This window comes from Carcharodon carcharias, chromosome 17 (genome assembly GCF_017639515.1).
Source record: "Carcharodon carcharias isolate sCarCar2 chromosome 17, sCarCar2.pri, whole genome shotgun sequence".
Lineage (NCBI taxonomy): Eukaryota > Metazoa > Chordata > Chondrichthyes > Lamniformes > Lamnidae > Carcharodon > Carcharodon carcharias.
In genome coordinates, this window is record NC_054483.1 from 881589 (window position 1) to 894780 (window position 13192).

At 44.3% G+C, this 13192-nt stretch overlaps 1 protein-coding gene across 2 annotated transcripts in view; it reads left to right on the plus strand.

Annotated features, from left to right (window-relative positions):
- mxd1 (MAX dimerization protein 1) overlaps window positions 1–9565 on the plus strand; it is a 31762-nt gene extending 22197 nt beyond the window's left edge. Inside the window, exons 4-6 of one of the 2 annotated variants that reach the window (XM_041209693.1) lie at window positions 5116–5230; window positions 6661–6820; window positions 8497–9565. In XM_041209693.1, coding sequence (XP_041065627.1) covers window positions 5116–5230; window positions 6661–6820; window positions 8497–8684 — 463 coding nt within the window. In that variant the 3' untranslated portion in view covers window positions 8685–9565. The remainder of the gene's footprint in view (window positions 1–5115; window positions 5231–6660; window positions 6821–8496) is intronic. The other variant, XM_041209694.1, reaches the window with a different exon arrangement.
- The last annotated feature ends 3627 nt before the right edge of the window (window positions 9566–13192 follow it).

Sequence of the window (13192 nt, forward strand, 5' to 3'; positions counted from 1 at the left end):
TTTGTCTTTCCAGTTCTTAATTGGCAGAAATTTCTGCTCATGCAGCACTAGATGTTGGACATACAGTCTGATAATTGAGAGAAAGTGGAGGGGTTTGGAGAGGCCATGAGGTAGAACCGGGCATCGAAAGGGCAAACGTGGAAATGGATGTGTTTTGGGTGACGTCACTGAGGGGTGGCATGTAGATGGGGAATAAGAAGGGACCAAGGAGCGATCCTTGGGGGACACCAGAGGTAACAGTGCAGGAGCAGGAAGAGAAACCATTGTCAGGCTATGATTAGGCAGATAAGGATGGAACCAGATGAAAGCGGTCCCTTCCAGCTGGACGATAGTAGAGAGGCATTGCAGGAGGATGGTGTGGTCAACCGTGTCAAAGGCTGCGGATAGGTCGAGAAGGATGAGGAGGCAAAGTTTTCCTTTGTCACAGTACCAATAGGAAGTCATTTGTGACTTTGGTAAAAGTTGGAACGTCCAGCCAGCTGCAGCAGAATGTTTATCGAGGTTGTTTTAAATGCATTAGGATGCAATATTTTTTGAAAAACTTCCTGACTATCCAGTGACGAGTATATAATAGTATCTGCTGAGCCATCTATTGTTATTGTAGGTACACTGTCAGTAGTAATGTTTGTCCTAATATGAGTTTACATTCTCCCTCCGCACCCCCCCCAATGCTGTTTACATCGTTATGCTTACTGGAACCAAGAGGTGATCTTTCATCAACTCCAGAGATGCCTGCAAGTGAGACTGAGGGGTACTGCTTCATAATTTTCTATTCTTATCCCTATCAAAGCGTCTGGTTTCTATTTGGACATCAGGAACGTCCCCATCTCCACTGAAGGCCAGAATTCCAGACGACATCAGAAAATAAATGGTCAGTAGAGATACACATCTACAGTTGCCCCACATACGCACGAAATACGTGACACAAATTCCCACAGATAATAACTGGTTTATGGATAGCATGGGCTTTTAAAAGGGAGAGAGAGAGAAAGAACTCTGACAGAATAATTAGAGAAGAGCTGTGGTTGGAAAAGAATGGATTGAATGATTTTTCCAGATTTGACTGGAACTGCAGCAGAGTTTGCTCCCCTGTGACCGAGGGATTCGGAGCCATACTCTAGATATCTTTGTGAGTCGTTCTTTATTTATTTGATTCTTTTGTACCATAGATGATAAACCTTTACAAGCACAAAACTCATGAGGAGTTTTGCTTGGCAAAGTACTGCATTAGCAGAATCAATAGCAAAATTAAAACCTATGGAATCAAAGGGACTTTCACAGCATGGATATAAAACTAGTTGAGGGACAGAAAACAGTAGTGGTGAATGGTAGTCCCACCGGAGACTACAGTGCGGTGTTGTCCAGAGGTTGGTATTAGAATCATGACTTGGCAGATGATATGAAACTCAAAATGTAGCAAACAGTGAGGAGGGCAGTAACAGATATCAGGAGGACAGCGACTGGTGAAATGGGCTGATATGTAGCAGCGAAGAGTAGCAATTGAGGTGATATATTTAGAGATATGAAATGCATGGTACAATTTTAAAAGAGGGTGCCGGAGCAGAGAGACCTGGAGGTTTATGTACACCAACCTTTGGAGGTGGCAGGACAAGTTGTGAAAGCCGTCATAAGAGAATCATTTTTAATAGAGGCATGGAGTACAAAAGCGAGGACATTGTGTTAAGTCTTTTGTAAAACACTTGGTAGGCCTCAGTTGGAGTATTTGTTTTCTATTCTGGTCACCGCACACCTTAGGAAGGATGTTGAAGCCTTGGAGGAAGGCCTTGAAGAGATTTACCGGAATGGTATTGCACCAGGGATGAGGAGCTTCAGTTATGTGGAGAAGCAGACTAGATTAAATGTGAAACAATTTCTAGTGCTAGAAGGCAGAGTAACGAGAAGACACCAATACATGGGTGATCAAGAGAACGATCAGAGGTGACATTTTCGAGTCAGTTGTGATGATCTGGGATAAGTTGTGGGTAAAAGCAGATTCACTAGTCACATTCAAAAGAAAATTGGATAAAGGCTTGGAGTCATTCCAAGGCTGTGGGAGGAAAAAGCAGGAAAGTGGAATAAACTGGATAGTTCAACCAAAGAGCTGGCACAGAAATGGTGGGCTGAATAGCCTCCTGTACTGTCGTTCACCATTCTAGTAGCAGGTAATCAGCAAGTCTTTGAAGGAGATGAGGTGCTGGAGTAGACCAGAAAGTCTACATGCCACTCAGCAGGAAAAATACTCTGGTTGATACAGTAGGAAGTTGAGTGCTGGTCTAAATAAGCTGATCTTGACCAGAGTTGAGTGTGGATCATTGGAGCTCAGCACATCTGGGCTAGAGAGGGAGCAAATGACCTGTCAGGCTTTGTGAACTAGTTTGGGTTCAGCCGAGATGGGGTGTGATTGACGAAATATCTGCAGGCTATTCAAAGCCAGATCCCCAGAACAGCAGCCGATTCAGTCTTGTTCTGTTGTTGATGTCGGTGGATGGAGAAGTGGAGGCCTGGAAATTTGCAACGTTCTCGAGTCTTGTTTGAAATGTTTTATGTGCACAATACCAAAGCTGCCAAAGCTTTTACAGAGCTGAAAATTCAGAATATTACTGCATTCTGAGGTACAAACATCAGTAGTATGTTTTTTCAAAGAATCCGTTAAATGTAGTTGTGGAAATGGCTCCAGGAATGAGGAACTTTCAGTTCCGTGGATAGATTGGAGAAGCTATGGTTGTTCTCCTTGGAGAAGAGAAGATTGAGAGGAGATTTGATGGAGGTCTTCAAAATTATGAGGGGTCTGAACAGAGTGGACAGGGAGAAACTGTTCCCATTGATGGAAGGATCGAGAACCAGAGGGCACTGATTTAAGGTGATTGGCAAAAGAAGCAATGGAGACATGGGACATGGAGACAGTGAGTGGTTGGTATCTGGAATGCACTGCTTGAGAGTGTGGTGGAGACAGATTCACTCAAAGCCTGTGAGAGGGAATTGGATTATTACCTGAAAAAGAAGAATTTCAGAACTGTGGGGCGCAGTCCGGAGAGAATGGCACTAGATAAATTGCTCATTTTGAGAGTCAGCACAGACATCATGGGCTGAATGGCTTCCTCTGCTGTAACAATTCTGGGATTCTCCTTTGCTCTGTGAGTTGGATTGGATGAACAATGGTGGTTTGTTGCCATGCCTGGAGAATAGTAACAGGTTCCTGAGCAGCTTGTTTTTCACCAGCTTGAGGAACAGCAGTGTGCCTGGCTAATCTATTGGCAAATGACGACATTTAAATCAGGACAGCTTGAACTGGTGCCTTGGATTGACGTTGTCAGCTTGCGTTGCATTATCTACAGCCCATTCAGCCTGGAGTAAACCAGCATGGAACCACGTGCTTTGCAGGCTTGTGTGAAATAAGGTACTACATTACCCTGGCATTGGGCCCACTTCAAGCTCCATATCCACCAGAGGCACAAGGAAGCAGTGATATTGAGACATTGATTTACAGGCAGCCTCTACATTCCCTGCAGAAATCAGTCCTGGCTGCTCGTGGACCTGACTTCAGGTGATTTTGAAAGTTGCTGGACCACTTCTCCTGGAAACCTTTCACATTTTTATCACAATTCCTTCCCTTTTAACTAGGAATTTGTGCTAGGGACAGTTTGCCATTTCAGCACGTACATAATGAACCACTTTCAAATAGCTTCTTCAGGGTCTGCCCTCCATGTGCCTACAGTACTATAGATTAGCATAAATCCAGCATTGTAAACTGTGTGCACTCTGATTACAGGAACACATCCTTTCTACCAGAGAGAGATTCTAGAACAGTTAGTTTGGAAGCAAATCGACTCTGGACCATTTGTAATTCTTGCCCTAACTCTGCAGCCTTGTCGCTAAAGAACATCAGTGGGCGTGTTTGTTTTTTTTTCACGTATTGACTTGACTTGACGTTAGCACACAACTCTCATCATACTCCCACTTTCAATACAGTTAAGAAGAAAAACTTGGTTCATGTTAGCAAATAGGACTCCTCAAGATATGAGTTTTTCACCAGAAGGAAATCTAACAAAGAGTATTGGTGAGACCAAATCTAGAGTACTGTGTACAGTTTTGGCCTTCTTATTTAAGAACATACGAATTAAGATCATGGCTGATCTGATTGTAACCACAACTACACATTCCCACCTACCCCTGATAACCTATCACCCCCTTGCTTACAAGAATCTGTCCACCTTTGCCTTAAAAATATTAAAAGACTCTCTTCCTCAAAAGACAGTGGAGCAGAGTTCCAAATACTCATGACTCTCAGAGAAAATTTCTCCTCATCACTGTTTTAAATGGGCGACCCCTTATCTTTAAACAGTGACACCTAGTTTTCCCACAAGAGGAAACATCTTCTCCACAGCCAATGTCTTAATGAATAGCGGAGCACGCTCCAGGGCAACATGGCCTACTCCTTCTCCTAAGTTGTACATTTGTATACTTTTGGAAGAGTGATCACTTGAACCAATTTATGCACAGCAAAGCCTCACAAATAGCAGATGAGCAGAACAGCCAGTTGATTTCTTCAGATGGTGCTGTTTGACAGGGGACCGGTTCCAGGAGGTTGAGATGCCCCGGCTCTCCTTTTGAATAATACATCCACCTGAGCGGTCTCACCTGAAAGACCGCACCTCTGACATTGCAGCACTCTTTTAGTGCTGCACTCTCATATCAGCCTAGATTACGTGTTCAGCCTTCTGATTCAAAAGTTGCCAGCTGCTCCTTGGGCAAGCCCTGCACAGTTTGACCTTGTGCTGACTGATAAGTAGGTGTTTTGTAGCTTCAGAAAATAAAACCCAATTGTCAGATTGTGATGGGTGCTTATCATAATAATCCCATTCCTTTTCACATTGATTTATGGTATACGGAATTATAAGTATCTTCACTGCAGTATGCCGTCTTGTGTGCCTGGCAATCGGGTCGAAGGTGGAGGGATCTGGGCATGGGGTGGTGGTGGTGAAATTTCATGTGTCCCAGTTTCACTTAATTCATAAATGATTGCACCTGCCTGTCGTTGATGAATTGTTGCTCTTTCAGCTACTATCTTGTGAGTTTTGGGGAAAAAAAAGTGAAAATACTTTTTCTTTAAATCAGGCGGGCCCACCTGCGACTTTGCTTGGAGCGGTTGAAAGAATTGGTGCCGGTGGGAGCTGAGAACACCAGACACACCACACTCAGTTTACTCATGAAAGCCAAATTGCATATCAAGGTGAGTTCACTGGATTGGAGAAGCTGCTCGTGTTTCGGTCCTGCCCAGGGAGCTGCTCGGATCACGGGCTGAGATCACTGGGTCTCTCACTGGCAGCACTGCTGTTGTTCACAAGTAAGTCAAGGGCCGGAGGGAATGGTCCCATTCAATAGCGCCAAATTGAAATCTCTTCCTAACTCCATGGCATTTGGATGTTGCTGTTCTTGGCTAGAGCTTGTGTATTGTGCATGCTTCTAGGTTTTCAACAAATGCTTTTTAGGCTTTTAGGAGTTTAATTGGGGTTAGAATTTCTGGAGGGTTAGGGTTAGAATTTCTGGGCAATTGCATGCGGCTTTACACTTTTGACTGCAGCCAACACCGTTTCTGAAGGAATGACCTTCGTAGTTTCCTGGTCTCTTCCCTCCAGCTACTACGGCAGTGCACTGCATAATCACGTCACCATCTTCCGTGCTGTTAATGCACAAGAGAATGTTCAGCAATAGCGTTCATGTCAAATCCTACCAAGCCAATGTCCCGGCACCCATTGCCTCATTCCGATTTTGACCCCTACGGACGTTTAGACGTTAGACCATTGAGCAGAAATGAGGCAGCTTGTAATTATACAGTGACTGTAATGTCGCAAAACCGTCCCAAGACAACTCTTGGCTGAGGAAGTTTGACACTAAGCCACATGAGATGTTAGAACAGGTGACTAAGAGCTTGGTCAAATAGGTAGGCTTTGGGTAATGACTGAAAGAAGATGAGAGAGGGGTTTAGGGAGGAAATTCCAGAGCCTGGAGCCCAGGCAGCTGAAGGCCTGGTGGAGAAGGGGCTGATCTAAGGAGGGAGGAAAAGAACTCACTGCCCAGCAAATGGAATGAAGCTAAAACTTTTATTGTATTGCTTTCATTGACATAGGAGTTATACCTGCACAGCTCATCAAGAAAGTAGAATTGGCATTAGAACAGTCCTGAGGGGCTGACTGGCCTACCCCTGTTCTTCAGTCCCTTGCTTATTTTCTTTCCCCTCATTGCTGGCCATGCTCAGGGACACAGAGCTGTTGAACTGCCAGCAGCAGAGAAAGACCAGGTTTTTTTAAACCTCAGTTGCCCTGAAGATTTAGCCTGACTGTAGCTCCCCGAGAGAGCCTGTTACCTGACTGGTTGGACTTAGCCCCTGCTTTGTCTTGGAGAAAGCTAGCTGCTCCACAGGAATGTTTGACCCTAGCTGGTCACAATGGATCCAATCTGTGTTTCTGGGTGGGGGGGGGGGGGGTTGTGCACGCGGGGCACTCACATGATATGTTTGGCTCCTCACCGCAAAAGCTGAAAGTCCATTACGCCAACAGGTTAAAGGCAAGGATATTCACTCTTGAGAACTTTCCACTAAACCCCTGCTCTCTTGGTCAGTGTGAATGTGTATAAGCAATATTCTGTTGGTTTCATCCTCAGACACTTGAAGAAGTTGACAGAAGGGCACTTCATCAGATTGACCAGTTACAACGGGAGCAGCGTCACTTGAAGCGGCAGCTGGAACTGCTGAGTGTGGAGAGAACACGGATGGACAGTATAGGATCGACTGTTTCTTCGGACAGATCCGATTCTGATCAAGGTAATGCCGTAAAGCAGAGCCTGCATCGTCATTGTCTGCCATGCCAAACTTCTGAGAGTACTTTGTGTGGCATTGATTGAAGAATCCCTAAAATTCTTAATTACGTAATTGCGAAGTTGCTTTAGGCACGAATAGGAGAGTCTATTTTGACAGTTTGTGTTTTATCTACATGCTCAATCTCTTTAGTCACATAGCAACAGAAAGGTTGTGCTATTCACCCTTTGTTTTGGTTCCAGGATGAGGTGAGTGAGACTTGAATGTGTTTAACTAAAGTGCTGTAAAGTGACTCATGCATTTGGTGGTTTAAAATCTTGAGCAGCTGAGCGTGAGCAGAAGTGTAGACAGGGCTATTACAGAGCAGTTTTCCCCCTCCTTTAGGAACCGAGACTTCAAGGTAAGACTGGAGGAGTGAAGCAGTTAGCAGAAGATGATGGCATGTGCTCCATTTAGACTTGGGTCAGGGGCCGGGGTCTTGAAAGAAAATTGGTCAGAATGCTGTTAGTGATTTGTGAACAGGATAGCGAAATAATACTACAGATCATCTGCCGAAGAATGGCTCTTAGGTGGGAACTGTTTCCCATCACAAGGGTGTTTTAAAAGGAGTCACTAAGTGTTCCAACAGATGCCAGAAACTTTGTAATGTTCCTGGCTGTTCGGTTACAAGCCAGGCGGCAAATAATTTCCCATTAAACGTATATGCACTTTTAAAAGTGGCTGAGGTAAGGACAGCAGATTCCCTTCCCTAAAGGACATTGGTGAACCAGAGGGGTTTTTATGGCAACCAGCAATGCTTTCATGGTTGTCATTACTGAATTAAAATTTCACCGTTTGCCGCGTTGAGATTCGAACCCAGGCCCCCAGATCATTACCCTGGGTCTCTGGAATACTAGCCAGTGACAATACCACTATGCCACCACCTCCTTGAGGCCCAGTAGAAGAATAATCCCGAGGCCCAGCCTCATTTCACTGGTTCAAATCCCACCATGGCTGTTAGTGAAATTTTAAACTCAATTGATAAATTTAATTCATAAAAATATGGAATTAAATTCTGGGATTGTTCTCCTTAGAATGGAGGAGGCTGAGGGGAGATTTGATATGTACAAAATAGTGAGAGGCCTAGAAAGTGGTTGAAAGGGTAGTGGAGGCAGAAACCCTCAACTCATTTAAAAGGTGCCTGGATGCGCACCTCAAGTGCCGTAACCTGCAGGGGTATGGACTGAATGCTGGAAAGTAGGATTAGGCTGGGTAGCTCTTTTCTCGACCAGCACGCATACAATGGGCCAAGTGGTCTCTTTCTGTGCCATGAACATCCTACGATTCAATGTAACAGTAATCGATTGTTGTAAAAACCAACCTGGTGCACCAAGGTCCTTTAGGGAAGGAAATCTGCCATCCCTACCCGATCGGGCCTACAGATGTCTCCAGGCCCACAGCAATGGGATTGACTTTTAACTGCCCTGTGAAGTGGCCACTCATTTCAAGGGCAGTTTGGGATGGGCAACAGATGTTCACATCCCATGGAAACTCCTGGAGACACAAAGGTAATCGCAGCAATTTGAAGTTACAACTTACACAGTAAAAGTGGGGTAAGTGTAAAATGGCTGCATGAGCAAGATGGAGGGAAAAGCTCCTCACAACGTTGGGTCATAAAGGTGATATTTCTCTGTTTCCTGCAGAAGATATCGACGTAGACGTGGAGAGCACGGAATATCTGTCAGGAGACCTGGACTGGAGCAATAGCAGTGTGAGTGACTCTGACGAGCAAATCAGTGTGAAGAGTAACTACAGCGATGAGGGCTACTTCAGCACTGACAAGAGAATGAAACTGCTCCCAGCCCCCCTCAAGGGCCACTCCAGCCTATAAGGAATACCAGTCCAGTCCGAACCTTGCAACTCCATTGTTGGATTTAGTGTTCAGTAGCACAACATGTCTCTTTTTCCCCCTATTCACCAAGCATTATTACCTCCTGGTACTTCACAGTTGCCCTGAAGACAGTGCACACCGTTTTAAGAATGCAACAAAGTGCAGAAGATCTGAAGGGGGAGAGGAAGAGGGCTTTTCTCTCTAAAGGGATGCCTCATATTTTCACAGGTCTCGCTTTTTCTTTCATGTGCTTGTTTGTGCGCACGTTCTTTCCATCTTTTTTCACTTCTCCACCATCTCCCCCAACCCCTCCCTGGCCACTTCCCAATTATGTTTGGAGGCACTTATAATGCTTGCATCAGTGTCGGGAATGAGAGTTGTTAACAGCTGCAAGCACGTCACAAAGGGTGCTGCATCATGCCACATGTGGGCTGTAAACCCATTTCGCCCAGGAACTCCAAGTGGCAATTTAGTATGACGCACATGTTGCATTACTCACATTCTCTAGTTTAAACTTGTTTATGATACAAGAAAAGTTACCTCATGTTTTCAACAAATTCAGCAAAAAAAAGCATCAATTTTTATATAACTCTTAATATGGATTAATGAATATGGGTTTATTTATAATTGGTACTGTTTTTGTTACCAATCAATAATGGTTAAATTTCAAGTGCATTTTATTGGATTGGGTGCGCTAGCCAATTCCCCTTCCCTCTCCCATCCCCCTTTCCCATTGTAACAGATGAATACGGTGCATGTAGTTCCTCTTGAGGTAGAAAGCAAAATCATTCTGTAACCTATTCGAGGGACGGCAGTGGAAACCCTGTGTGAAAACCTGTCTTTAAATGTTAATCTGTCAAGTCAGAGAGGCCTCTTGAGCTGGGGGGTGGAGGGGGGGAGGGGGGGGGGGGGGTAAACAAAACCTGCACTTTGAAGATGGTTTGCTTGAATTCACTGGCACTAGCCTGCCTGAGAGTTCTTCGGGGCCTATCTGTGTTCTAAGATAGCCTCAAATCCAATACAAAAGTTTTTTCAAAATATTGGTACTATGAAATTCTTCAATGATTGTAAATTTAGCTTTTCCATTTTGCTTTGAAGTTGAGTCTCAGACTCTGGGTCTTTCTGGTATATATTGTGCCTTCTGAGTTTGGTAGCAGTGGGAGGCCCTGTATTCTTTGGAGGGGGGGCATTCCCCAAGTGGCCCAGGCTTAACTCATCCTTGATATGCAGCTGAAGACTGTGGGTGTTCCACATCATAAGGCAATTTAAGTGCACATGGTGGCATAAACACCGGACAGCGGGATTATAACTCAGTTGGCATAATGTCCAGGACCCATGTTGCCCAATGTAATTTGCACTTTGCCCATGCCACAGGCAAGCATCTGCTTAGTGAGCCGCAGAAATCTCTGTTCTGTGGATTCACTCCCTGCTAAACAGTCACCTCAAATCACCTCTCCAACTCCAGTCAGCCTAGCTGTTTCCATTCCTGCTGCAGTACTGGGGAGGTGGAATTGCAGCCTGTTGGATGTCCAGACCACTGGGGATAAAATAGAGGGTGCGGAAAATGAATCTAAATACTCCAATTCAGTTAGTCTGGAAGTTTGAGGATAATCCATGGTGACTATCCTGAAAGTGGACAGACTCCTTTTGGTGAGCTGGCTGTTTACTATAAATGCTGTGCAGACCAAACTCTGGTTTCTACTTGTCTAGATAATAGTGACAGCGTACTAGGTTTTTTCATTTTGTTTTTAAACAATTTATTTCTTGTCAAACCCTTAGTCTCATTATTTCATTAACCTGTTGTACTGTGAAAAGGGATTATTGCTCCCTTTTCTGTTTGAAAACTTTTTTTTGTTGTTTTTGATTTCTCAAGCACTTGCATTATGAAACCTAACCCTTAGTCCACTGTCCTCTGCGAGCAAAGCAAGAGGCCACCTTAGAAAAACGGTCAGTGCTAATGTCTTGCCCTTGCACTACTTAAGCGAGACCTGCACTTCAAGACCTGTGTACAGCAATTCCAAAGCTGATTCTGGCTGCTAGAAGATAAGATGAGCTCTGAGTTCAAAAAGGGCACAATTGGTACAAAGGATTCCTCTTGTTTTTAAAGAAACTGTGACCTTTCCTGGCAACTTGGACCTACCTGGCAGTCTTTCCTAGTGTAGGCCACTCGTACCCATTGTGTCAGCGGTTCAGTTATTAAAACTGTGACAGTTGCACAGTGGGTATCTCTGATCACCATATATGAACCAGCAAACATCTGTCAGAACAATGAACGAATGATTCTCACTTTATAGCCTGTATTGGATTATTTCTCTTTGGGGCCCACTGGAATCAGTCTAGAAAGGCAGCTGAACAATGTGGCTTCACTCAGCCTTCATAGGAATTAGGCCAGTGTTAAATTTGAACGCTTGTGTTTCTGATGTACTGTATTTTCGGCACTGGTGCCACACTTGACATTTTCCCTGGACTGGCATCAGTACAGCACCAAGCTGCAGATGCCAACTTCAACTCTCTGACTGAAAGGCTGCCCCCAAGAAGTGGTCTTGCGCCTGTTTGACTGAGCTGTAAGATTGCAGCTGTATCGAAGCCCCTGACTTGACTGCTTTTAATTATCCTCCCCTTTGTTCAGTTTTCACTTCAACTCTTTTTGCAATAAGAAGTGTGCGTGCGCCTGTGTGTTTGTGTGTGTGTATGTGTGTGGAGTTCTCTTTTCACGGTCCAACTCTTACCCCCAGTCATTGCATAGGGAGTAACCTCACCTGCACTTGGCTGCCAGCACTGATCCCAACTACAGCACTGTCCCCAGCAGTTTTGCTAGCTTGCACTAGTCGAAAAGTGAGAAACTGCTCACATTGTCCCCTCTGCCCACATAAAAGCACTTATAAAGCTGATACAGTATGCTCCAGCTATTGCTGCTCCCCAGCATTAATAACTTACTGCCTCCGGGTGGTGAGAGAAATTACGTGGACGAAGCTCTACCATTTTAAATTGGTGAGAGGAACCACATGGCAAACACACAAATTCCTCTCATAGGTGTGTATGCCTTGACTGATCACATCAGCATGTACTACTTCCCTTTTTTAAAACATTTGCTGACAGATTTGGTACAATATTGTTTACCCGATGGGCAGGAAACGAATGCTGAGCATTCTGCACATTGTACCAATGACGTCACTCTGCTGAGCAGAGCCAATACATGATATTTTCTTTTTGTTTTAAACAGCCACTTCTCTCCAGACATATATTTCTTCTCTTTAGACGGCGTTTCGTTTCCAGTTGTGCCTATGATGCACCAACCCCACGATTGCACTAATCTTTTTCGCACTAATGATGGGCACGAAGGAATTTTCTACTTAAAGCTGCAGAATTTTTCTCTTTTTGCATTGTATTGCTGATTAACAAGGTTAAAAATTAAATGAATGCTCAAAAACAAGTGTTGTCACAAGGCATATTGATACAAATAAGCCTCAACAAAAAAAAAAATCATACTTTAAATCACCCCCACTATTATCCTCACTATCTGACCTGCAGGCCCCAGTACTTCATGGTGTTATAAAAGTGAAAGTGCTGTGTTCAGACACAGCAAAATCTTTAGCTGGTTGGCTGTGTGCTAAAAATGCCTGCTGAGTAAATTTATCATCCGCCATTCCACCTTGGTTAAATGCCAGAAGTGAGGTGATGGCATGATGTATGTCACAGTTAGGACGAGGATTTTCAACGTTTCCCTAATGTTGAACAGTGTAAAACAAGTGTGGGGTATGACCAGGTTTTGTTTGGCGTGCAGATTGCAATTATAAAATGACTTCATAAGACTTTGCGGAGTGCCTGTATCGTTCGTGGACTGAGCACATCTGTTTTCATCTGTCATCGTGCAAACGAGAGAGAGTCGCATTGTTGGAATAAGCCTGCCCTTTTTGTACCTGAACTGAGCACTTTTGGAACTGCAGTACGAAATGCGTCACAGAAATGTTTGATGGATTGACACCGTTTCGCACTGGTGCAACTGTGCCTTCTCCCCTGTTGCGTTTTCCTACTGAAATTTGTTCATGGTATCCTCCGCAATCTGTGGGTTTCAAATGGACAGTGAGCATGTTTCTGGGTCAATCCATGTGTCCCTATTTTAATAGTAAGCTCTCAGGTTTTGTCACTGAGATTCGAACCTTGTGCATTTGGATTTGAGTATGGCTGAATTGCTATCAGTAATTTGCTGTCAGAGCAAAAGAATGACGGAATACTTCAGAGCTGGTTCATGATGCCTGTTTCGACTTTTTTGGTACGTTGCACTTAATATGTAGGCTGGGCTTAAGAATGTCAAAATCCTTGTGCGTTCTTGGGCACTTCAGTACTACGGGTCTGTTATGAATGTTCCAGTCAGTCCTCTGTAGTGTTGCAAAAAGGGATTTGGAGCAGTGGTGGTCCAGGTGAGGCCAAGTTAGAGAGCAGGGGTGAGGGGAAACGGATATAATGCAGTCCCCGTTTTGCAGGCACACAGCCTGTCTTTTCCAATA